The sequence below is a fragment of the Bufo bufo genome, chromosome 6 (genome assembly GCF_905171765.1).
Source record: "Bufo bufo chromosome 6, aBufBuf1.1, whole genome shotgun sequence".
NCBI lineage: Eukaryota > Metazoa > Chordata > Amphibia > Anura > Bufonidae > Bufo > Bufo bufo.
Genome location: NC_053394.1, coordinates 9,305,435 through 9,332,709, shown reverse-complemented (window position 1 = coordinate 9,332,709; position 27,275 = coordinate 9,305,435). Strand labels below are relative to the sequence as shown.

The 27,275-nt window shown below is 46.7% G+C and overlaps 1 protein-coding gene across 1 annotated transcript in view; it reads left to right on the top strand.

Annotated features, from left to right (window-relative positions):
• The window catches only part of VTI1A (vesicle transport through interaction with t-SNAREs 1A), a 337,493-nt gene that overhangs the window by 201,972 nt on the left and 108,246 nt on the right, over nucleotides 1-27,275 (top strand). The window contains 1 exon segment of the mRNA XM_040434906.1: nucleotides 27,003-27,073. Coding sequence (XP_040290840.1) covers nucleotides 27,003-27,073 — 71 coding nt within the window.

Sequence of the window (27,275 nt, the reverse complement as noted above, 5' to 3'; positions counted from 1 at the left end):
TATGCCCCTCCTCTGTCTATCCTCAGTATGCCCCTTCTCTGTCTATCCTCAGTATGCCCCTTCTCTGTCTATCCTCAGTATGCTCCTCCTCTGTCTATCCTCAGTATGCTCCTCCTCTCTCTATCCTCAGTACGCTCCTCCTCTGTCTATCCTCAGTACGCTCCTCCTCTGTCTATCCTCAGTACGCTCCTCCTCTCTCTATCCTCAGTACGCCTCTCTTCTGTCTGTCCTCAGTATGCCCCTCCTCTGTCTATCCTCAGTATGCCCCTCCTCTGTCTGTCCTCAGTACGCTCCTCCTCTGTCTATCCTCAGTACGCTCCTCCTCTGTCTATCCTCAGTACGCTCCTCCTCTCTCTATCCTCAGTACGCCTCTCCTCTGTCTGTCCTCAGTACGCCTCTCCTCTGTCTGTCCTCAGTATGCCCCTCCTCTGTCTATCCTCAGTATACTCCTCCTCTTTCTATCCTCACTACGCTCCTCCTCTGTCTACTCTCGGTATGCCCCTCCTCTCTCTATCCTCAGTACGCCTCTCCTCTGTCTGTCCTCAGTATGCCCCTCCTCTGTCTGTCCTCAGTATGCCCCTCCTCTGTCTGTCCTCAGTACGCTTGCGCTCTGTCTATCCTCACTGCACTCTGGCACTGTCTATCCTCTGTATATTTCTCCCTCTGTTCTGCCCATCTGCTAATTGTCTTACATTATCCCTGGATTTTTTATGATTTATAATTTGACAATATCAAGTTGCTGTCAGCGCGGCTGCAGGTACTAGCGAGCATTAGCGAGTAAGGTGTTAAGTACAAGTCCGCGAGGTGCTGTGTGCAGTGAATTGTGCGGAGAAGTAAAACCAAATTATCTAGAAGTAAAACAAGAAGCCTCGTCCCTCTATAAATAACGGCAGCTTCTCAAAAAGAAGGGAAAACTCACAGCTGCAAATCAATAGGAAGACAATGATGAATTATTCAGCGCCTCTGACAGCGCTGCGTATAGTACTACCGGGCTGATATAGGGCAATTATTCTTCTATGTTTGCGTCCTGCTAAATGAGTAACCTAAGAGGCATCGTTCAGATTGGTTATCTATAGGCAGTAACCTATACGTGTCGCAGCACGGCTGCTGGAAGGGCTCAAGCTAAGTGCTAAGTGACTTAATTTAGAACGCGCGGTTTCAATTAGGAATAAGTTCTTTATTTGGAGAGGAAGAAATCAGAAGAGCTTAAACAAGAGATTACAAGGATGCGTTTGCCAAGGGAGAAGTCGCCCTGTTTTCGGGCTGTTTACCTAAGGGTTAGAGGCTCCAGCGCCAAGAGGCTCAGAACAGCTGGGCTGATTATTGAGAATGCCTCTTGGTATGTGTCAGTCTGCGAGGATCGATATTACTGCACAGCTTAGGAGGGGAGGGAGCTCTTTAAACATTGAGAGCTCCTGGGATTACAGCCGATGAAAAATAATGTTTAACAAATATGATGATGGGTTTTAAAGCGGCTCGTGGCTCCTCACTGGAAGGCCAGGGTTAGGCGGAGAGGCTCTCAGCTACGTGAGGATTTACAACACTTCACGGGTGAAGAGGAAAAGACAAAATCTAGAAAAAGCAACAGACGTCTTCTACAAGATTCCCATATACACAGGCAGAGGGATGAGCATGCTGCTGCATCATCAGTTCTCAATATTCATTCTTTATCTATTGCTTTTACATTGCACATATAGCACTGACATAGCCCCCAGTGCAGTACACGTCATGCCTCTCATCCCCAGCAGGGTTCCCAGTCCTATCCTGCTCACACACATTCAGTGCCATAGGAAGCTAACCTACATCATTGTGAAGGAACCCAGGAGAACTCGAATGTTGCCCTTGGTTGAATTGGGATCCAGGTTCCCAGAGCTGCAAGTCCTGACTACTGAGGCACTGTGGCTGAGAATGTGCCATGGGTGCCCATGGTGGGTGCCGGCGGGCCACCCTGCCTTGACCAGTGATAGGAAATGAGGTGAATCTCTGGAGAGCGTAGCTATGATCAGCCGACCCAACTACAGTGTATTCATCAGCTTTCTAGGTTCTTTTACTGATTGATACAAATTTTCTTCACTGAAACCAATTTCTTCCAGGTTCTCGTCAGTTTAGCTCGTATAATGACCAGCTATCTGGATGAGAGAAGCGGCGTCTGACATGAAACATTTCGGACCTTTTCTCAAACAAGTCATGCTCAATGCTAATAAGTCTTTAGCCGCTACCTGCACTGATGAGACCCAAGAACGTGAAGTGGATGAGTCTCCACAGTCCTGTAGGTCTCCAACCATTGTACAAGAGCTACACTAGTCTAACAGACGGTTTAACACCGCATTGTGGAAAGAAGAGATAAGAAAAGACAAGAATAGCATTAGACTCTCACTGACCGAGCAGCCATCCTGCTGTCTCCTGCTGCCATTTACGTTGTCTCGTTCTGTAGACCACATTGACCCAACCAGGCTCCATAACTGGCTGCCTTTAATAATCAGTGCAGCTGTCACCACCCTAGAAGACCACTTGTGGGGGAAGACCATTTTTAAAAATTTGCTGCATCTACAGAAACTTTTGTTGGAAGATGCCAATAGGTGGGATTTTGACCCAACCTGCTGAATCTTTCTCCTCTCTCCCCATAGACACTCAGCCAAATCGAGTATGAGGGAGTCATAAAAGTTAGCTTTCAGCCAAAAGAGCATTCAGGGGACAGCTATTAAAGGTGTATAGGCACCTGGTGGCCATCACTGCTGAGTCCATCATGGGCTAACTATGAAAAGAGATATGGACCAAAGGTGGAACTGAGGAACAAATCAAAAGAAGTTCCATCTTGTGGCTGTCTCTGTATATGTACGTGAATGCTGGCTGTGCTCAGTGTTGTATTTCGGTCATAGGCAGAATGCCACCATTTATGGGGAATGTCAGGTTCTTCCAATGATTGCACAAGGAGATTTTCCACTAGGAATATTCCTCACGATCATGGATTGCATCCTCCTCGTAGTGCTGCAGGTCTGAGAACGAGAGATGTTACCGAAACATCTCGGCAAATATGGCCGGCTTGGCACTTACTCACTACCAATGAGGATCTGTTGGGTTCAAGACACGGAATCCAGATTGAGTTTGTGCAGGTAACTGATCACCAACAAAGACGCTCCTACAATGCTTACATTGCACAGTCCAGGCACTGGGACTGTAGAGCCAAGATCTCTCCTACCAGAAAACCACATGGTAAATAGTAGGCCAGGATTAAGGGTGCTAAGATTTTGGCAAACAGTCACTGGTTATCGAGGATCTCGACATGTACGGCAGATAATCATAATCTGTATGATTTGAGTCTCTGCATATACTCCCTTTGTGTCTTGGAGCGTTGCACCATGTGCCCGCTGCTCCACACTCCCTGAATGGGCATTAACTTTTTTTTTTTATGCAGCGATAAATATTTTATGAAACCTTCCAGTGCAATAATACATTTCTATAAGTCTGAGTCTGGACCAAAAATGTCTACCTTTTCGGTCATTGGTGGAGCTACCTTTTACCATGAGAGCTGTAAAATAGTCAGCCTACCAGCCCTGCACAGACGGGCTAAGTGCCTCTGTGTGCCCCCAGGACCTGCGTGCGGAGAGGTGGAGTGTGGTTAACACATTGCAGAAACCACAGGACTCGTAATGCCGGCGGCTCCACCATGTGCATTTTCCATTCCGTTCAGGTGTTTAATAAATTGTTATTTTATATGATCGCATTCTGGGCGAGTGTTTGCGACCACGGCACAGCTCACAGCCAGTCCTTAAGAATAACTGGGGGTATAATATTTCCTTGTTTTTCATAATTACTCCTAAGACCAGGTGACCCCCTATTTTATTGTCCCATATAAGAAAAATGCATTCTAATCAAACCGGCTAATTGGATTTTTTCCTCTCCGACTTCCACTGGAATTTTTTCTCTAAACCATTGAAACTATAAATGTATACAATGTATTTTGCCTGGGTTGTGCATCCAGATACATAAATAACAATGGTGACACAGCTTTTGGACCCTTTCAGCTTATAGATGTCATTAATAGAAAATTGTGTCTTTAACACAAAGCTGGCTGTACACTAGTGATTTTTGACTGTTTTGACAAATTATTGCCATTTGTTGATCTCTTGTGAAACAAAAGACCGTCCAAGACACTGAGACTGGTGGAAAGTTGCTTGTGTCTTATCTATAGATGGCCGCCCAGATTGGAGATACAAGCAGAAGGCCAGGCTAGGTCAGAGATACAAGGAGAAGACCAGCCCGGTTCAGAGATAAAAGCAGGGAACAGCCCAGGTCAGAGATACAAGAGAAGACCAGCCGGGTCAGAGATACAAGGAGAAGACCAGCCCGGGTCAGAGATACAGGGAGAAGACCAGCCCGGGTCAGAGATACAAGGAGAAGACCAGCCCGGGTCAGAGATACAAGGAAGAAGACCAGCCCGGGTCAGAGATACAAGGAGAAGACCAGCCCGGGTCAGAGATACAAGGAGAAGACCAGCCCGGGTCAGAGGATACAAGGAGAAGACCATCCCGGGTCAGAGATACAAGAGAAGACCAGCCCGGGTCAGAGATACAAGGAGAAGACCAGCCCGGTCAGAGATACAAGGAAAGACCAGCCCGGGTCAGAGATACAAGGAGAAGACCAGCCCGGGTCAGAGATACAAGGAGAAGACCAGCCCGGGTCAGAGATACAAGGAGAAGACCAGCCCGGTCATAGATACAAGGAGAAGACCAGCCCGGGTCAGAGATACAAGGAGAAGACCAGCCCGGGTCAGAGATACAAGGAGAAGACCAGCCCGGGTCAGAGATACAAGGAGAAGACCAGCCCGGGTCAGAGATACAAGGAGAAGACCAGCCCGGGTCAGAGATACAAGGAGAAGACCAGCCCGGGTCAGAGTTACAAGGAGAAGACAGCCCGGGTCAGAGATACAAGGAGAAGACCAGCCCGGGTCAGAGATACAAGGAGAAGACCAGCCGGGTTCAGAGATTACAAGGAGAAGCCAAGCACAGGACATGGATAGAGACAGAAGCAAAGCCCATTTTAACTTAGTTGTGTCGTCTAAAACAACAACCTTTACAGAGATGCTGTTAGCATTGAGTTATTCACATGAGGCCTGTAAACAATGTCTAGTGTATGGCCAGGTTAGACAAATGGCTACTTCAGAAATATGGGTGACAGCACGATCGCCATTACATTTTCTACCAGAAGTTTTAAAGGGGTTCTCCAAGATTTACATATTGAAGAAATGTCCTCAGTATAGGTCATCAATATGAGATCGTCGAAGATCTGACTCCCAGGTAGGGTTGGACGATATCAAAAATATTCCTGCGATAACGATATTAAGAAATTTATCGCTGATAACGATATATATCACGATAAATGCCCATTTAGAAGAAAAAAACACTTGGGGCCACAAGGAGACGTTATACTGTATGGGGGCAGCCACAAGGAGACGTTATACTGTATGGGGGGCAGCCACAAGGAGACGTTATACTGTATGGGGGCAGCCACAAGGAGACGTTATACTGTATGGGGGCAGCCACAAGGAGACGTTATACTGTATGGGGTCAGCCACAAGGAGACGTTATACTGTATGGGGCAGCCACAATGAGACGTTATACTGTATGGGGGCAGCCACAAGGGGACGTTATACTGTAATGGGGGCAGCCACAAGGAGACGTTATACTGTATGGGGGCAGCCACAAGGAGACGTTATACTGTATGGGGGCAGCCACAAGGAGACGTTACACTGTATGGGGGCAGCCACAAGGAGACGTTATACTGTATGGGGGGGGCCACAAGGGGACGTTATACTGTATGGGGCAGCCACAAGGAGACGTTTATACTGTATGGGGGCAGCCACAAGGAGACGTTATACTGTATGGGGGCAGCCACAAGGAGACGTTACACTGTATGGGGGCAGCCACAAGGAGACGTTATACTGTATGGGGGCAGCCACAAGGAGACATTATACTGTATGGGGGCAGCCACAAGGAGATGTTACACTGTATGGGGGCAGCCACAAGGAGCCGTTACACTGTATGGGGCACTGGGGCAGCCACAAGGAGCCGTTACACTGTATGGGGCAGCCACAAGGAGACGTTACACTGTATGGGGGCAGCCACAAGGAGACGTTGCACTGTATGGGGGCAGCCACAAGGAGACGTTGCACTGTATGGGGGCCACAAGGCGACGTTATACTGTATGGGGCACTGGGGCAGCCACAAGGAGACGTTACGCTGTATGGGGCAGCCACAAGGAGACGTTACGCTGTATGGGGCAGCCACAAGGAGACGTTACACTGTATGGGGCAGCCACAAGGAGACGTTATACTGTATGGAGCAGCCACAAGGAGACGTACACTGATGGGGAAGCCACAAGGAGACGTTACTATATGGGGCCAGCCACAAGGAGATGTTACACTGTATGCGGTCAGCCACAAGGAGACGTTACACTGTATGGGGGCAGCCACAAGGAGACGTTACACTGTATGGGGGCAGCCACAAGGAGACGTTACACTGTATGGGGGCAGGCACAAGGAGACGTTACACTGTATGGGGGCAGCCACAAGGAGACGTTATACTGTATGGGGGCAGCCACAAGGAGACGTTCTACTGTATGGGGACAGCCAGGCAGCCACAAGGAGACATTATACTGCCCACTGCCACCAAAGATGGGGGGGAGGAGGGGGACCCTGTGGCCACTGCCACCAATGATTAATACTCGGGAGGGGGGTTTGAGTTCCAGAGGGTTTAATAAAAAAAAGTTTAAACACCCCCCCCCCCAACAATAGAAAACATATAATCGCGATATATATTGCATATCGCACATGCTTAAAGTTATATCGCAATATAGATTTAGGCCATATCGCCCACCCCTACTATCAATCTCTGATAACTCCTCCAATGTACAACGATCAGTGACTGACAGCTATCTCTGTATACACACTTACACAGGGATGCTATCAATCACTGATTACACCTCCCTGTGTACAACTATCAGTGACTGACAGCTATCTCTGTATACACACTTACACAGGGAATGCTATCAATCACTGGTAACACCTCCCGTATACAACTATCAGTGACTGACAGCTATCTATGTATACACACTTACACAGAGAATGCTATCAATCACTGATTACACCTCCCTGTATACAATTATCAGTGACTGACAGCTATCTCTGTATACACACTTACACAGAGAATACTATTAATCACTGATATCATCAAATTAGTAAAGCAGAGATATAAATGTGTAAATTACAAGTTATTCAGAATTTTTTCCCATAAAACTATACATCTGCTCAGCTCCTACTGCTCTATATTCTTTAAGGACTTTAAGGAATAGGCATGTTTTTCTATAGGAGCCAGGTTGCAGAAATAGGGCAATTTTGCGTTCGGGCATCTGGTTGGCATTTCCTTATGATAGGCCTGCAGTCGCCTGTCACATGAGCGGACCGTTTGGTTGGCCACAGAGCTCCTAATGATATTGTTGCCTGCACACAACTGTCCCGGACTGGTGACGTGATGTCAGTGTTTTGGTCAGTGATTTCCATCAGTGATTGGAGCCTCCACAGACGTAAGGAATAAGAGGAAAGTTTCTGCACCTTTTATTTGTTTAGAGCTGCACCTGGTTTTGGCTCAAAATCACTGACCGAACACTGACGTGTGAATGAGCATTAAACTTCAAACCTCTTCTCAGTCATTGATCTTTATTCAGTCATTGTCCGCAGATCTCCAGTCATTTCACTGTGGTGGGATCTCTCTGTACTGGCAGCCGGAGTGGGGTCGCAGTAGCTCAAGCGGCTCGTGATAACCCACGGAACCCACTTGGTGTCCGTGGCCCCCTTTCTGTGTTTTCTTTTCTGATCACGACTGAATTTTTTGCCATTGTGACCAGATGATCGTGAGGATTGTTGTTTTTGTCTTTCTTTTACCCTTTGTGTTTTCCCTTATATTACCATCATATACTTTCTTTTTCTTTATTAACTTCTATATTTTATGTATTTTTTAGTATGTTTTTTGACCTATGCGTAAGTTGAGTGGTAGTTTATATTTTCTTTTATTTTTGCTGATTTTGTGTCATCTCTTCCTGTGCCGTATCGGGGGCTTCAGTTGTGGGTGACAGAGATAAATATCCTGTATGAGCGATCGGGATTCCAGTTAACATGCCTTTTAATTATCACATATTGGACTCAATTAGAGAAAACAAAGGCGCAGGCATTGGCGTGTTTTTTATTTGATACAATGTATATATCTTTTTTCTTGTCTTTATTTTATTTTTGGGACTATTTCGGAGGGTGACGAGACCTGATATGTTTTAATGAAATCCTTTTGACAGATGTAATTAAGGTGTTTTAATCTGAAGGCCTGTAATAGACACTATAACAGGCGGCTCCCTGAGGTCTTGACTAATTGTGTAGATTGCTTTCAAGCTTTGAATAGTTTTATTGGATAATGAACTGTTAAGGAGCGTTAGATCTTTCTTAAGCAGAATTCGACTTGGAAAAAAAAAAAAATCGGGGGATAGAAAGATAGGCCTGAGGTTGTGGCGCTATAAACGCAATTAGAAGGAAGATTTAGCGGGCCATCTTTGATCAGACTGTCCAGATTGTGATTAGGAGTGTGAAGACTTTCATCAGGGAGGGCACTCTCATTATCTTTCTTAACTGTTTTAAACTGGGGAAATTACGACGGCGCTGGTATTGGTTTAACACATTTGTAAGAGAACCTGAAGATGGGATGACGACGGCAGAAAAAGTGAGGCCAAGAGTTTCATTTTGTTTCGCCTTGGTCATAATGGGAAATGGGGATATTTTCATTTAACCCTTTAAGGGCCAGTCTTTGTGTACCAGCTCCCTGATCATGTGGCTTTTCTTGGTATAATCAAAATCTCCATTCACTGAATGGGTGCAGGGCTTCTGCTTATACAAAGGAGCCAACATGAATGAGAAGAGCTGCAGTATAAAGAATTTAAAGGGATACAATACACAAGCCTGTGATGACTCAGAAGGAGGGGTTTAGAGTAACTATGACTCCAGTAGATATTGCAGTTAAAGGAGCCCACACGCCTTCAATAGATGTCATCAGAAAGCTCATTCATTCTACAGCTTGTTCTCCTGACTGCCCCATATGCATGCTCGGCCGAGTGTACATCAAGGAAGAGTCAACTTACCCCTATACAGATAAGATAAGCCAATGTCTGGAGGGGGGCAGAGGGGTCTGGAGGGTAATAGAGTGGTCTAGAAGAAGACAGAGGTATCTGAGGGAACAAGTCTGAATAGGCAGAGGGGTCTGGAGGGTAATAGAGGACACTGGACGGGGACGAGGGGTCTGGAGGGGAACAGAGGGGTCTGGAGGGTAATAGAGGACACTGGACGGGGACGAGGGGTCTGGAGGGGAACAGAGGGGTCTGGAGGGTAATAGAGGACACTGGACGGGGACGAGGGTCTGGAGGGGAACAGAGGGTCTGGAGGGTAATAGAGGACACTGGACGGGGGTGAGGGGTCCTGGAGGGGAACAGAGGGTCTGGAGGAGGACACAGGGGAAAAGGGGTCTGGAGAAGACAAGAGAGGTCTGGACGGGGACAAAGGGGAAGGTGGAGTTTAGAGGGACAGACTAGTCTGGAGGGGGGACATAGAGATCTGGAGGGAACAGAGGGGTCAGAAGAGTCTGGTTGGGAGAGAGGAATCTGGAGGAGGACAGAGGAGTCTAGAGGGCATGGAGGCATTTAGAGGGGGCAGAAGAGTCTGGTTGGAAGAGAGGAATCTGCAGGGGACAGAGGAGTCTGGTTGGGAGAGAGGGATCTGGAGGAGGACACAGGTAAAGGGGGTCTGGAGAAGACAGAGAGATCTGGACGGGGACTGAAGGGGAAGGTAGAGTTTAGAGGGACAGTGGAGTCTGCATGGGGACATAGAGGGTCTGGAGGGAACAGAGGGGGCAGAAGAGTCTGGTTGGGAGAGAGGGATCCGGAGGAGGACAGAGGGGTCCTGGAGGGGATGAGGCATTTAGAGGGGGCAGAAGAGTCTGGTTGGGAGAGGAATCTGCAGGGGGGCAGAAGGGTCTGGCGAAGACAGAATGGTCTGACAGCAGCTCATTCCCCTCGCCTCTTTGAAATAAACATGCATGCCAGCCAGAGATGAGTATGCATGCAGTTTTTTTTCATGTGCATGGCCACTTTTATGTAAAATTGAGGTTGTCTCCCAGAGAATATGAGAACAATATTTCTGATTTCTCTTTTGGATCTTCTGGGTCTCAGTGACGTGTCCAAGATTCCTTCTTTTAACCAGTCATCTTTTGTCATCTCAAGCTTCTAAGCATTGCTTTCTTCTGGGGTATCTGAGGGTCCATAGCTGGGTTTGAGCTGTTACGTGGAGACGCCTCATCCTTCCCTCCTCTATCGTTACTCGATTCTGTAGAAATCTGTGCGTTTTACTGTTCTTTGGTTCATTTTCTTTTTGTCTTCCTGATGTAAAGCAAATCTTCTTGTGTAGAAATTCAAGCAACATGGCCCCCTCCGTAATAATAAAAAAAAATAGAAAATAGAATAAAAACAGAAAAGAAAACCGATGAAACGTAGAAAGCTTTTTCTGGGTAGATTTCTAATAGACACAAAATGTATGTGATTACGTTCCTTTTTCTTGGAAAAACTCTTTAATAAATTATGGCTTCCGGATAATTACTTTGTCCACCTGTATTAAAGGGGTTTGTTGGGATGATTTTTTTTTTTAACTCTCATAACGGTATAAAACAAGTCATACTTGCCTTACTGATCCCCCATCAGGGCTCTACTTTTTGGTCCCTCTTGACACCCAGGAAAGTGGCCACTCAGCCAATCACTGGCCACAGCAGTGACCCCATCCCAGCCAGTCATTGGGATGAGAGGTCATTTCCTATGTGTCAAGAGGGATCGGGAAATAGAAACCGGTGGGAGACCAGGAAGCATCAAGAAGGGAGCGGCGGGGGATCAGTGTCACTTATTTTATTATTTTTATACTGATTTGAGCCTTTTTTTTCAAAATGAACTTGTTTTTCTTCTATTAATCAACTTCTTAATCATTAAAAAAAAAAATACACATTTTTCTCGTTCTTAGCTTTTTAGCGCTGAACGCGGTTAACCATTGAAGAATGCAATCCCAATATTTGTGGTTTATTAACGTCCTTCTGAGGCCGTCTGGTGTAATTGCTTTGTTTGCTGCGGCGGCTTGTCATTTCTACCTATTAAAGCGGCGTTTTATCATCTATTAAGGGCCGTCCTGCCCCACTTTGCACCCCTCTTTGTAACAAGCATTTTTCAATGCCCCCTCGCCGTCTGCTCCGATTACACCCGGAGCAAAAAATATAAATGAATAAAAAAAACACAGAATGAGATTTGCAAGTGATAAATGAGAAAGTTGACTAGCTAGCTAATAAAGATTTGTCTTAATCAAGTATGATTTGTCAGAACAGGAGCGCGCCGGGGTCGGGGCACATGCAATGAATTATACAGCATTCACTGGAGAAAAAGAGGTAAAAGGCCTTATGAATATGCCGTGATTATGCATCGCTAATTTGTATTCAAAGGAGGAAGTGCATGGAGCTGGCTGGTAGGCTAAGGAGCCCTTCACCCCAAGATGGCTTTTGTACTGTCAGAAAAAGTTCAACTTTTCTTTAGACCCTTCATGGCCGAAGTTCATTCTATGAGATCATCGGGGTCAGCGCATGAAGACACCACTGTCACTATGGCCTTGTGTGTATTTTACCCGCATCTGCAGAATTTTCTACAATCCACCCCCTCGTTCTCTTCATTTTAATTTGCTTTATGCCGAAAGGGGGGGGGGGGGGAATTAACTCTCGTAATTTTCAAAAATGTTTTCTATAGCTATATTCACACTAAAAACAAAAAACCGAAAGTGTCAATCCGATGCAGCAGTCATCTGCCTTGCATCGAGATGGAGTCTGCAACCAATTACTATCAGAGACGGATTATTATATATTTTTATTATTATTATTATTTTTTTTATATCCTTCCTTTTCCTGGAATTTTTGCAATCACGATTTAAATCACTAGTCCGTAAGGCTTGATTTAAATCATAGTTTTCTACATAAAGACTAATTCTTGCTGGTATAACTTATAATATGCAAGTAGATGAAGATTTAAACAACTTTTCATATTAGTTTGATTCGGTTGATTCTGCATTCATAGGTTTGTAGAAGTTAGGATTAAGGTATCTTTCTCAACTCTGTTCATGTTATAACATTTTTGCTGTGAAGAAGAGGCATGTGATCTCTGCTGAGTCAAATTCAGTTTTGAGAACTGCAAAAGTAAACCAAGCATCTGTGATAATATCTTGTAGGCAGAGAAACTGCCCAATAATCTTACAAAAAACTCTGAAAGAGCCTGACATTGTGAATGGATTAATGGAATTTATTTACCAAAAAAATTACACATATAGAAACATAGAATGTGTCGGCAGATAAGAGCCATTTGGCCCATCTAGTCTGCCCAATATACTGAATACTATGGATAGCCCCCGGCCCTATCTTATATGAAGGATGGCCTTATGCCTATCCCATGCATGCTTAACCTCCTCCACTGTATTTGCAGCTACCACTTCTGCAGGAAGGCTATTCCATGCATCCACTACTCTCTCAGTAAAGTAATACTTCCTGATATTACTATTAAACCTTTGCTCCTCTAATATAACACGATGTCCTCTTGTAGCAGTTTTTCTTCTTGTAAATCTTCTCTCCTCTTTTACCTTGTTGATTCCCTTTATGTATTTAGCAGTTTCTCTCATATCCGCTCTGTCTCGTCTTTCTTCTAAGCTATACATGTTAAGGTCCTTTAATCTTTCCTGGTAAGTTTTATCCTGCAATCCATGGACCAGTTTAGTAGCTCTTCTCTGAACTCTCTCCAAAGTATCAATATCCTTCTGGAGATATGGCCTCCAGTACTGCGCACAATACTCCAGATGAGGTCTCACTAGTGCTCTGTAGAGCGGCATGAGCGCCCCCCTCTGTCTACTGGTAATGCCTCTCCCCATACACCCCAGCATTCTGATAGCATCTCCTGCTGCTCTATGACATTGTCTGCCTACCTTTAAGTCTTCTGAAATAATGACCCCTAAATCCCTTTCCTCAGATACTGAGGTTAGGACTGTATCACTGATTGTATATTCTGCTCTTGGGTTTTTACGCCCCAGGTGCATTATCTTGCACTTATCAACATTACATTTTAGTTGCCAGATTTTTGACCATTCCTCTAGTTTTCCTAAATCCTTTTCCATTTGGTGTATCCCTCCAGGAACATCAACCCTGTTACAAATCTTTGTGTCATCAGCAAAAAGACACACCTTACCATCGAGGCCTTCTGCAATATATATTAATTAATATGGGTCCCAGAACAGACCCCTGAGGTACCCCACTGGTAACAAGACCTTGGTCTGAATATACTCCATGGACTACAACCCTCTGTTGCCTGTCCCTCAGCCACTGCCTAATCCATTCAACAATATGGGAGTCTACGTACAGCCTTATTCTACATAATTAAAAAACTAATCTTTATTTCATGATGGAATAACCTTTGGATGGTAATATATTTTCCTCAAAAAGCATTTCATATAAAAAAAAAATCGATTTAAATCAAAAAAATCCGATTTAAATTTTAAAAAATCAGATTTTTTAGATTTTATTTTTTTTAAATCATTGATTTTTATCCACCCTGTTTTGGATCCAATGGATTAGTTTAGGATTATTTTTGCAGTTCTCAGTGATGATGTGTCCTGCATCTACTAGTCCAGAAGTCTTTTAATCTGACACTTGTTTCCATCCATATATGGTGGAATTTTACTAGAGTTGCAGAAGACTGAGACGTGAGAAGCTCCTCAGATCAGAAAAGTTTTAGGACATGTCGGGGAAATGCTGCCCACAATTCTATCAAATGTCATCCACTCTGGATAATATCTGCATAGAAATTGACCTGCGGTACAGGATTAAATTCACAGCAGTTCAGTTCTCTCTTAGATTTCCACCATGGATTTCACCCAGTGCAATTTTGCAGCAAATGAACGACAAAATATGCAACAGAAAATGCAATTTTTGCTGTGGTATTTGCTGTCACTTCCATGATTGATTTATTTATTTTTCTCTCCAGCTGATCGCTGCACTTGACTGTCTTCACCAGTCACTAAGAGATGATTGGCACGGCAGCATGCACGCTCCACCGCAGCTCCATTTATACAGGGACACAGGACCCCTGTCCACCGCAGCTCCATTTATACAGGGACACAGGACCCCTGTCCACCGCAGCTCCATTTATACAGGGACACAGGACCCCTGTCCACCGCAGCTCCATTTATACAGGACACAGGACCCCTGTCCACCGCAGCTCCATTTATACAGGGACACAGGACCCCTGTCACCGCAGCTCCATTTATACAGGGGACACGGACCCCTGTCCACCGCAGCTCCATTTATACAGGGACACAGGACCCCTGTCCACCGCAGCTCCATTTATACAGGGACACAGGACCCCTGTCCACCGCAGCTCCATTTATACAGGGACACAGGACCCCTGTCACCGCAGCTCCATTTATTCAGGGACACATGACCCCTGTCCACCGCAGCTCCATTTATACAGGGACACTGGACCCCTGTCCACCGCAGCTCCATTTATTCAGGGACACATGACCCCTGTCCACCGCAGCTCCATTTATACAGGGACACAGGACCGCTGTCCACCGCAGCTCCATTTATACAGGGACACAGGACCCCTGTTCACCGCAGCTCCATTTATACAGGGACACAGGACCCCTGTCCACCGCAGCTCCATTTATACAGGGACACAGGACCCCTGTTCACCGCAGCTCCATTTATTCAGGGACACATGACCCCTGTCCACCGCAGCTCCATTTATACAGGGACACAGGACCCCTGTCCACCGCAGCTCTATTTATACAGGGACACAGGACCCCTGTCCACCGCAGCTCTATTTATACAGGGACACAGGACCCCTGTCCACCGCAGCTCCATTTATACAGGGACACAGGACCCCTGTTCACCGCAGCTCCATTTATACAGGGACACAGGACCCCTGTCCACCGCAGCTCCATTTATACAGGGACACAGGACCCCTGTCCACCGCAGCTCCATTTATACAGGGACACAGGACCCCTGTCCACCGCAGCTCCATTTATACAGGGACACAGGACCCCTGTCCACCGCAGCTCTATTTATACAGGGACACAGGACCCCTGTCCACCGCAGCTCCATTTATACAGGGACACAGGACCCCTGTCCACCGCAGCTCCATTTATACAGGGACACAGGACCCCTGTCCACCGCAGCTCCATTTATACAGGGACACAGGACCCCTGTTCACCGCAGCTCCATTTATACAGGGACACAGGACCCCTGTTCACCGCAGCTCCATTTATTCAGGGACACAGGACCCCTGTCCACCGCAGCTCCATTTATACAGGGACACAGGACCCCTGTCCACCGCAGCTCCATTTATACAGGGACACAGGACCCCTGTCCACCGCAGCTCTATTTATACAGGGACACAGGACCCCTGTCCACCGCAGCTCTATTTATACAGGGACACAGGACCCCTGTCCACCGCAGCTCCATTTATACAGGGACACAGGACCCCTGTTCACCGCAGCTCCATTTATACAGGGACACAGGACCCCTGTCCACCGCAGCTCCATTTATACAGGGACACAGGACCCCTGTTCACCGCAGCTCCATTTATACAGGGACACAGGACCCCTGTTCACCGCAGCTCCATTTATACAGGGACACAGGACCCCTGTCCACCGCAGCTCCATTTATACAGGGACACAGGACCCCTGTCCACCGCAGCTCCATTTATACAGGGACACAGGACCCGTGTCCACCGCAGCTCCATTTATACAGAACCGCAGGACCAATGTCCACGCAACACCATTTATACAGGGACACAGGACCCGTGTCCACCGCAGCTCCATTTATACAGAACCGCAGGACCAATGTCCACCGCAGCTCCTTTTATACAGGGACACCGGACCCCTGTTCACCGCAGCTCCATTTATACAGGGACACAGGACCCCTGTCCACCGCAGCTCCATTTATACAGGGACACAGGACCCCTGTCCACCGCAGCTCCATTTATACAGGGACACAGGACCGCTGTCCACCGCAGCTCCATTTATACAGGGACACAGTACCCCTGTCCACCGCAGCTCCATTTATACAGGGACACCGGACCCCTGTCCACCGCAGCTCCATTTATACAGGGACACAGGACCCCTGTTCACCGCAGCTCCATTTATACAGGGACACAGGACCCCTGTCCACCGCAGCTCCATTTATACAGGGACACTGGACCCCTGTTCACCGCAGCTCCATTTATACAGGGACACAGGACCCCTGTCCACCGCAGCTCCATTTATACAGGGACACCGGACCCCTGTCCACCGCAGCTCCATTTATACAGGGACACAGGACCCCTGTCCACCGCAGCTCCATTTATACAGGGACACAGGACCCCTGTCCACCGCAGCTCCATTTATACAGGGACACAGGACCCCTGTCCACCGCAGCTCCATTTATACAGGGACACAGGACCCCTGTCCACCGCAGCTCCATTTATACAGGGACACAGGACCCCTGTCCACCGCAGCTCCATTTATACAGGGACACAGAACCCCTGTCCACCGCAGCTCCATTTATACAGGGACACAGGACCCCTGTCCACCGCAGCTCCATTTATACAGGGACACAGGACCCCTGTCCACCGCAGCTCTATTTATACAGGGACACAGGACCCCTGTCCACCGCAGCTCCATTTATTCAGGGACACATGACCCCTGTCCACCGCAGCTCCATTTATACAGGGACACAGGACCCCTGTCCACCGCAGCTCCATTTATACAGGGACACAGGACCCCTGTCCACCGCAGCTCCATTTATACAGGGACACAGGACCCCTGTCCACCGCAGCTCCATTTATACAGGGACACAGGACCCCTGTCCACCGCAGCTCCATTTATACAGGGACACAGGACCCCTGTCCACCGCAGCTCCATTTATACAGGGACACAGGACCCCTGTCCACCGCAGCTCCATTTATACAGGGACACAGGACCCCTGTCCACCGCAGCTCCATTTATACAGGGACACAGGACCCCTGTCCACCGCAGCTCCATTTATACAGTGACACAGGACCCCTGTCCACCGCAGCTCCATTTATACAGGGACACAGGACCCCTGTCCACCGCAGCTCCATTTATACAGGGACACAGGACCCCTGTCCACTGCAGCTCCATTTATACAGGGACACAGGACCCCTGTCCACCGCAGCTCCATTTATACAGGGACGCAGGACCCCTGTCCACCGCAGGGACACAGGACCCCTGTTCATAATTAGTAGGAGTCCCAGCAATCGGACCTCCCCACAGATCAATTACCTCGATCCTGTGGATACGTTAAAATCTTTGTACAACCCTTTTAATGGAAATTTACTCTACATGGTTTTGATTTCAGCAGAAGACTCAGTTGAACTGAATTAAAGTAGAATCTAAAAACTAAATACAAGGTAAAAATAAGTCCTTGTATTAAATTAATAATTCTGCTCACCTGTTTTATAGTAATGAACACATTCAGTATTTATGTCCCAAAAACGGTGAATGCGCCTAGTAATGCTCACGGGCTGGTACCAGTATAGAAGTAGCCTCCAAGACTTAGGTGTTTGATACTTTTTTTATTTTAGGGAAAGTTTTCTGTATTAACCTACAGAACTGTGAAGACTGGCTGGATACTTTGTAGCATGAAAGTTCTTAGACAAAGTAACTTTTAATGAGAATGTTTTTTGCCAAGATCAGAATTTTCGTGGCCGAGAAGGAAGAGGTTGAGGTTCGTCCCGGCCCGTCCTCTCATCTCAAATGTCACTTACAATTAGAAGAGAGAAAAAAAACGTGTGAGCCAGTAGATGTAAAATCACAGCTTGCGTTTAACTGTGCGCTCACCGTTATTAATTTGTTGACTTGTTTTTGCGCTAATGATGCTCCACGAAACATCTAAACTCCAGAAGCGAGCGCGTTCTCTTCTCCCTGCGGACTCGTATTTAGATTAGATTTTTTTTATTTTATTTTTTTTCAGCTCCGGTCGGCTGTATGGCAGCGGTCTGTAAAACTTGAATCGACTTTTGTAAAATTCAGCAGGCACTTAATTATTCATCTGCGGACGCCGATATCGTTAACCCTATGCGGGATGGTGAATCTCAAGCATAGATTGAATCCTCAAGTGTCAAATCAGGCGTTCGTTCCGGCCTGCTCAGCTCGACATGCCTCCCGCCTCTCCGGGTTGATTTTTTGTTAGTTTTCCGAAATCAGCTGTGGAAGCTGCTATTTATCAAAGTGACACAGGTTTATTCCGAGCCGTGCATCCCGGCAGTGCTGCGCTAATGGAAAGGAACTAAATGGAAGCAGTCACATGTAGAGAGACACAATGAAAGGTCTGACGAGCGCCTCGTGGCCGGTTTGTCCCCAGCTCTGAGTTTTTTGAGTTATGATAACACAGTCCCTGATGAAAACCAGCACAGTAACCAGGTGAAGCCTCCGATTTGTATTCTTCGTATAAATTCTAATAACTTGCTCCCCACCAGAGGGATTCTTATCAGCAGCCGAAACGCGTCTTCACCCACGTCCTGTAAGTGCTGTTCACACCTCACAGACGTCTTCACAAGAGGGTTTGATAGAAGCATCCGAGGCGGACCATGGGGCTAACACACGTGGGGTTAAAACGCTCATTTCCAGGTGTAGATATAATACACATGCTCGTTATTTCCGCAGACGATTTTTTCCAATAAGGGCACATGCACATGACTGTGGTTTGGGTCCGCATCCGATCCGCTTTTTTTGCACGTCGGGTGCGGACCCATTCATTTCAATGAGGCCGCAAAAGATGAGGACAGCACTCTGTGTGTCGTCCGCGTCTACATGTCCGTTTTGATGTCGTCCGCAAAATTCAGGTCCGCATTACGGATAAGAATGGGACTGTTCTATCAGGGGGCGGCGTTCCGTTCCGCAAAATGCCCTAACTGTGAACTAAGTCACAAAACCCCTTCACTTCCATTGGAGGCGGACTGTGCGCAGAATTAATGCAGGTTTCCTCAAATCTGGAAGGGCGAGCAAGCCCTAAATTTTACAACCAATGGGGCCCTAAATTTTACAACCAATGGGGCCCTAAATTTTACAACCAATGGGGCCCTAAATTTTACAACCAATGGGGCCCTAAATTTTACAACCAATGGGGCCCTAAATTTTACAACCAATGGGGCCCTAAATTTTACAACCAATGGGGGCCTAAATTTTACAACCAATGGGGCCCTAAATATTACAACCAATGGGGCCCTAAATATTACAACCAATGGGGCCCTAAATATTACAACCAATGGGGCCCTAAATATTACAACCAATGGGGCCCTTTCTCATCAGTCAGCAGCTTCATACATTAAAACCCCATTAATCGGGTAATCTGAGCTGTGGGAATTCACATCATCTAAAGACTCAGGTGGAAGAAGTCAAGCTCACCTCTTGTGAATGAGCATTGGCTCTATCAGTAAATACTCGGGTGCATTGGTTTGTGTTTATTTACTATCAGTAGTATGACTGGACTCTGGAGTGACAAGGGAGCAGCTGATCGGTGGAGATCTGGTCACCAATCTGATGATCTGTCCTGAGGATAGGTCGTCTGTGTAAAAATCCTGGACAAACCAACGAGGAATGTGTCAACAGAAAATGAACTATATCAATAAACATATATTCTAAAATTTTGGGTGATTTTTTAAAAATAATTTTCCGTGTCACTGTATTAAAAAAAAATAAAAAAATCCTGTAGTCATCTCATCATTGCATACAGGATTACAATGACCGGTAACACCTCTATATAGGTGACATAGACATTAAGTAGTGGTCAAAGCTCTCTTCCTCCCTGAAAAACTATTTCTGCACAAGTTACAAAGCATGCCCACAATAGTCCCATACAAGTCAATAGGTGACTATCACAAAGCATGCCCACACCATTCTCCCATACAAGTCAATAGGTGACTATCACAAAGCATGCCCACACCACTCTGCCATAGAAGTCTATAGGTGACTATCACAAAGCATGCCCACACCACTCTGCCATAGACCTCTAAGAGTCCTCTCCAGACAACAGGCTCAGTGCATGTGGCTCTGCTCTTAACTGCAGCCTAGGCAAGATGGCCGCCCCCATAATCGTATACATCTACAAATAGAATTTAAAAAAAATCTGTCACAATGGACGGTAAGGAAGGAAGTGTGAGGGGTGTATTATGTTGTACACTGACAAATCTGCCAATTTTGTCTCCTCCATCCTCCTTCAGGGCACAGTAGAGATGTACTGTCCCTTTAAACAGCCTATTCCAGCTGAGTACACTCTATCTGTGTTATCTGTCTTTGTTGAGATCTCCATGAGAAGATTTATTACATCTGGTTTGTGGTTACTGCTCTTATCGCTGCTGTTTACTCTGCTCCATTCTCCAGAGAGGAGACCTGCGGTATCTGCCTGTAAATCTATCTGATAATCATAAAACCCAGTAAAACATCCACTAATCAGCTCACAGCACTCTGCAAAGGTGCTAAACGCTGCTGTCCGCACCTGTACAGGACACGTGTACATTTCCATTGTCAGAATATATGAAACATAAAAGATGAAAACTGGGGTCACTGTGTACATACATTACTTATACTCCAGAGCTGCACTCACTATTCTGCTGGTGCAGTCATTGTGTACATACATTACTTATCCTGTACTGATCCTGAGTTACATCCTGTATTATACTCCAGAGCTGCACTCACTATTCTGCTGGTGGAGTCACTGTGCACATACATTACTGATCCTGAGTTTCATCCTGTATCATACTCCAGAGCGGCACTCACTATTCTGCTGGTGCAGTCACTGTGCACATACATTACTTATCCTGTACTGATCCTGAGTTACATCCTGTATTATACTCCAGAGCTGCACTCACTATTCTGCTGGTGGAGTCACTGTGCACATACATTACTGATCCTGAGTTTCATCCTGTATTATACTCCAGAGCGGCACTCACTATTCTGCTGATGGAGTCACTGTGCACATACATTACTTATCCTGTACTGACCCTGAATTACACCCTGTATTATACTCCAGAGCTGCACTCACTATTCTGCTGGTGCAGTCACTGTGTACATACATTACTTATCCTGTACTGATCCTGAGTTACATCCTGTATTATACTCCAGAGCTGCACTCACTATTCTGCTGGTGCAGTCACTGTGTACATACATTACTTATCCTGTACTGATCCTGAGTTACATCCTGTATTATACTCCAGAGCTGCACTCACTATTCTGCTGGTGCAGTCACTGTGTACATACATTACTTATCCTGTACTGATCCTGAATTACACCCTGTATTATACTCCAGAGCTGCACTCACTATTCTGCTGGTGCAGTCACTGTGCACATACATTACTTATCCTGTACTGATCCTGAGTTACATCCTGTATTATACTCCAGAGCTGCACTCACTATTCTGCTGGTGCAGTCACTGTGTACATACATTACTGATTCTGTACTGATCCTGACTTACAGTCAGGTCCATAAATATTGGGACATAGACACAAGTCTAACATTTTTGGCTCTATACACCACCACAATGGATGTGAAATGAAACGGACAAGATGTGCTTTACCTGCAGACTGTCAGCTTTAATTTGAGGGCATTTACATCCAAATCAGGTGAACGGTGCAGGAATTACAGCAGTTTGCATATGTGCCTCCCACTTGTTAAGGGACCAAAAGTAATGGGACAGAATAATAATCATAAATCAAACTTTCACTTTTTAATACTTTGTTGCAAATCCTTTGCAGTCAATTACAGCCTGAAGTCTGGAACGCATAGACATCCCCAGACGCTGGTCTCATCCCTGGTGATGCTCTGCCAGGCCTCTACTGCAACTGTCTTCAGTTCCTGCTTGTTCTTGGGGCATTTTCCCTTCAGTTTTGTCTTCAGCAAGTGAAATGCTCAATCGGATTCAGGTCCGGAGATTGACTCTGCCATTGCAGAACATTCCACTTCTTTCCCTTAAACTCTTTGGTTGCTTTTGCAGTATGCTTTGGGTCATTGTCCATCTGCACTGTGAAGCGCCGTCCAATGAGTTCTGAAGCATTTGGCTGAATATGAGCCGATAATATTGCCCGAAACCCTTCAGAATTCATCCTGCTGCTTTTGTCAGCAGTCACATCATCAATACATACAAGAGAAGCAGTTCCATTGGCAGCCATACATGCCCACGCCATGACACTACCACCACCATGCTTCACTGATGAGGTGGTATGCTTAGGATCATGAGCAGCTCCTTTCCTTCTCCATACTCTTCTCTTCCCATCACTCTGGTACAAGTTGATCTTGGTCTCATCTGTCCATAGGATGTTGTTCCAGAACTGTGAAGGCTTTTTTAGATGTTTGGCAAACTCTAATCTGGCCTTCCTGTTTTTGAGGCTCACCAATGGTTTCCATCTTGTGGTGAACCCTCTGTATTCACTCTGGTGAAGTCTTCTCCTGATGGTTGACTTTGACACACATACACCTACCTCCTGGAGGGTGTTCTTGATCTGGCCAACTGTTGTGAAGGGTGTTTTCTTCACCAGGGAAGGAATTCTTCGCTCATCCACCGCAGTTGTTTTCCGTGGTCTTCCGGGTCTTTTGGTGTTGCTGAGCTCACCGGTGCGTTCCTTCTTTATAAGAATGTTCCAAACGATTGTTTTGGCCAGGCCTAATGTTCTTGCTATCTCTCTGATGGGTTTGTTGTGTTTTTCAGCCTAATGATGGCTTCACTGATAGTGACAGATCTTTGGATCTCATCTTGAGAGTCGACAGCAACAGATTCCAAATGCAAATAGCAGACTGGAAATGACCTCTGGACCTTTTATCTGCTCATTGTAATTGGGATAATGAGGGAATAACACACACCTGGCCATGCAACAGCGGAGAAGACAATTGTCCCATTACTTCTGGTCCCTTAACAAGTGGGAGGCACATATGCAAACTGTTGTAATTCCTGCACCGTTCACCTGATTTGGATGTAAATGCCCTCAAATTACAGCTGACAGTCTGCAGGTAAAGCACATCTTGTGTGTTTCATTTCAAATCCATTGTGGTGGTGTATAGAGCCAAAAATGTTAGAATTGTGTTGATGTCCCAATATTTATGGACCTGACTGTACATCCTGTATTATACTCCAGAGCTGCACTCACTATTCTGCTGGTGCAGTCACTGTGTACATACATGGCTTATCCTGTACTGATCCTGAGTTACATCCTGTATTATACTCCAGAGCTGCACTCACTATTCTGCTGGTGCAGTCACTGTGTACATACATGGCTTATCCTGTACTGATCCTGAGTTACATCCTGTATTATACCCCAGAGCTGCACTCACTATTCTGCTGGTGCAGTCACTGTGTACATACATTACTTATCCTGTGCTGATCCTGAGTTACATCCTGTATTATACTCCAGAGCTGCACTCACTATTCTCCTGGTGCAGTCACTGTGTACATACATTACTTATCCTGTGCTGATCCTGAGTTACATCCTGTATTATACTCCAGAGCTGCACTCACTATTCTCCTGGTGCAGTCACTGTGTACATACATTACTTATCCTGTGCTGATCCTGAGTTATATCCTGCATTATACTCCAGAGCTGCACTCACTATTCTGCTGGTGCAGTCACTGTGTACATACATTACTTATCCTGTACTGATCCTGAGTTACATCCTGTATTATACTCCAGAGCTGCACTCACTATTCTGCTGGTGCAGTCACTGTGTACATACATTACTTATCCTGTGCTGATCCTGAGTTACATCCTGCATTATACTCCAGAGCTGCACTCTCACTCTTCTGCTGGCTTTCTAGTCCCCCGTAATGCAGAGACAATCAGTTTGTTTCTTGCAGATGTCATTGTCACACATCCCATGTACTGATCCCCTCTGTACATTTCGTATTTTGTCGGACACCCCTCTCATCGCTCCGTCACCTCCGTTGCTGGTTCCTGAGCTTTCACAATCCGTTTTTCCGAGCTCATGTCTTGTGGATGCGGACAGTCACACCCGGGATTGTGTTCAGGGTTTAGTTTATTGAAAGGTTTGTTACTTCTCCACAGAAATGAAATGCATATTGAGACCGGACAGCAGCGACCTGCTTGTTGGTTGTTTCCAGTTGGTATGTAGACAATAAAAGCAGATGTGAGGTTAGTTGAGTGCAGCGCTGACCCCAGGCCGGAGATTCGCTTCTAGCCGCCTTCCTCACTGCCTCCTACTCCATCTGCAGTTCTCGGGACGACCTGCAGGGGTCACACTTCTCTCTCCATATTCTGTCCCCTGATCTCACTTGGTAGAATTTTGTACATTTTCTTGGTGCACTTCCCTCTGATCTCTGCTCTTGGGGTGAGCTGGGGGAGGGGAGCACATTTCTTGCACATTAGTGTAATATTCTCTGTGGTTCCTCTTCCTCTCTACCTCTGCGCTCGGCTACATGTCCTGAGTGTGGAGGGCAGGGGTGTGTGACATGTGACACATCAGGGACACGGTAACTGGTCCCGCCGGCTGCTGTCGGTCCCTACCTGTCCTCACCGGTGTCCCCGGCTGCACCTTTGGGATCTAGGCCAGATTTACATAATTGTCCGTTCTGCAGGTTTGATGTCATTGGCCATAAATAAACTGACAACCTGATGCCTGTAACAGGCCCGACTCCTGGTCTGTGTGGGCCCTTTAATCCAAGGGGTGGACCAGCCACGTCTTTCCCTCGTGATCCTGTTCTCTCACGGTGGTCGTCCTCCTGGTCGTCAGGGCTGCGGAGGGGAGCGCAGCTCCTGAGCCGGCAGGGTGCATGGCGCCAGGATTGTAGGGCCGAGGATGTGGGGATAGAGGAAGCCCACAACATTCATTGACTGTCACCCTTTGTGGAAGGGGGCAGACAACACTGGGCCCCCATGGAATGCAGTGGCCCCTGGCATCTGGCCGGCTTTACCAGGTACCGACACTTCTCCTGGTTCCTTAGGACTAGCCGATGGTTTGCTGCCCTCTCTCATCTGGGGAAATCAGGCGCCTACAGTTAGAGTTTATCGTGTCCAGTCTTTTTGTTTCTCCTGAGATAATCGGTGCCGGGGCAGTTTGGTAGCCGCTTATCACAAAATAATATTTAAGGTAGTCCGAACCTAGCGGACATGAAAGGGAGGAAGCAGGAGCGATGTATGTCACTGGCCCACATGGGTGGACGCACCAGAGACCGCGTACCGGAGACCGCGTACCGGAGACCACGTACCAGAGACCACGTACCAGAGACCACGTACCACGTACTAGAGACCACGTACCAGGGGCCGCGTACCATATACCAGAGATCATGTACTAGACCCCACGTACCAGTGACCATGTACAAGAGAGCACCTGCCAGAGACCACGTACCATAAATCACATACAATAGACCACATGCTAGAGACTATGTACCCAGAGACCACGGACAAGGACCCTTCGGGAGGCTCTGACCCCCGAGGCGTGTGATATCATCATCTGAGCGAGCTTCATAGATTTACACTGAAATTTACTGCAGTTTCCGGAATAAATGATAGTAAATCTGTAGGGCCACCAGAGGCCACGCCCACACACACTAAGACCCTCCCACTTTCTGGCCTAAAATTGATTAAAAGCTGTTGTTTGCAAAAAAATAAATCCACCATTAGGCTACATGCACAAGAACGTGGTTTGGTTTCCCATCCGAGCCGCAGTTTTTGCGGCTCGGGTGCGGACCTATTTACATCAATGGGGCCGCAAAAGATGCAGACGGCGCTCCGTGTACTGTCCGCTTCTGTTGCGCCGTTCCGTAGCTCCGCACAAAAAATAGAACATGTCCTTTTCTTGTCCGTTTTGCAGACAAGGATAAGCATTGTTACAATGGATCCACAAAAAAAAAATGGATGCCATATGGTCGTCATCCTTTTTTTTTTTGCAGATCCACAATTTGCGGACCGTAAAACACATACGGTCGTGTGCATCTAGCCTTAAGCTGGCACCAGAGTCAGGATCCGGTGTGCAGAGATTTTCTGTGTTTCTTCCACATCATTCGCACTTAAAGAGCCGGCGCAGTCCTGTGAATATGAATAATGATCCGTTTTGCAACTTTCTAATAGACTTTGCGTTGCAATTTCTCACCATTGTCAAGACCTCAGCTTGTTGTCAGTGAATGGCAATAGTCTTGCTTTCCTGAGAGCTGATATAACGAAGTAACAACTTCCAGGAGGGATTTTTGGAGGCGGCAGTGACGTCCATGGTGTGCACGGGTCCAGGAATAGCTTTCACGCCTCTTCTGCAGCCACGCTGTAATTATCTCTGCAGCCGCGTCCAGAACCCGCGTGACCTCCATATTTACTCGTCTGCTCCGTCTCCACATTCCGCAGAATAATTAGCACCTTGTGTATTCGTCACTCTCAGAACTGCTCCGGGTCTAGTGACATTACCACCGGAATCCATGGAAAAGTAGTAACATAGAGGGCGGCGTAACCCCGACCTCATAGATAAAGGGATGGGGGGGCTGACAGCAGAGAACAATAGCCCGTGTAGTGCTTGAAGTCATATCGATAGAATGCAGGGGCTGTAGTACTATAACCCTCATCATCCTGAGAGGAGAGACACCACTGGCAGTGAAGAGGGGGCCGCACATGCTTGGACGCCCCACATTACACTGTATTCAATGGGCGGTGCAGGAACAGCAGGGCATTGGCAGTATTGCCATGTAGCTGTTGGTGGTCACCCAGCTTTCCCAGGAACAGATACAGTGACGGGGAGGACGTCTCATGGATTTTTCATTGGTTACTATCTGTTACATATAGCAGTGATATTATGTTGCACCTACAGTTTCGGGAAGGGATGTAGCAGAATTAAATGTGTTTTCTTCGTTCTTCTCCTGCAGAACAAGTTGGTCAGGGCATCCTGGAAAACCTGAACCAGGATCGGGAGAAGATCCAGCGAGCCAGAGAGAGGGTGAGCAGCCATTGATTAGTCATGTCTGTGTCAACCGTGTGGAGCCATCGAGGCCGCCCCTGGAAGGATTCTACAGGTGACGCTCTGTCAGGAAAACCTGTGCAACCTTCTTATTCTAAGCCTTGGTTCCATTCCTCACCTGATTGCTGTCAGTGAATGGGAACATTCTTAAGACACTGAACACCAGTCTTGTCCTATGTCC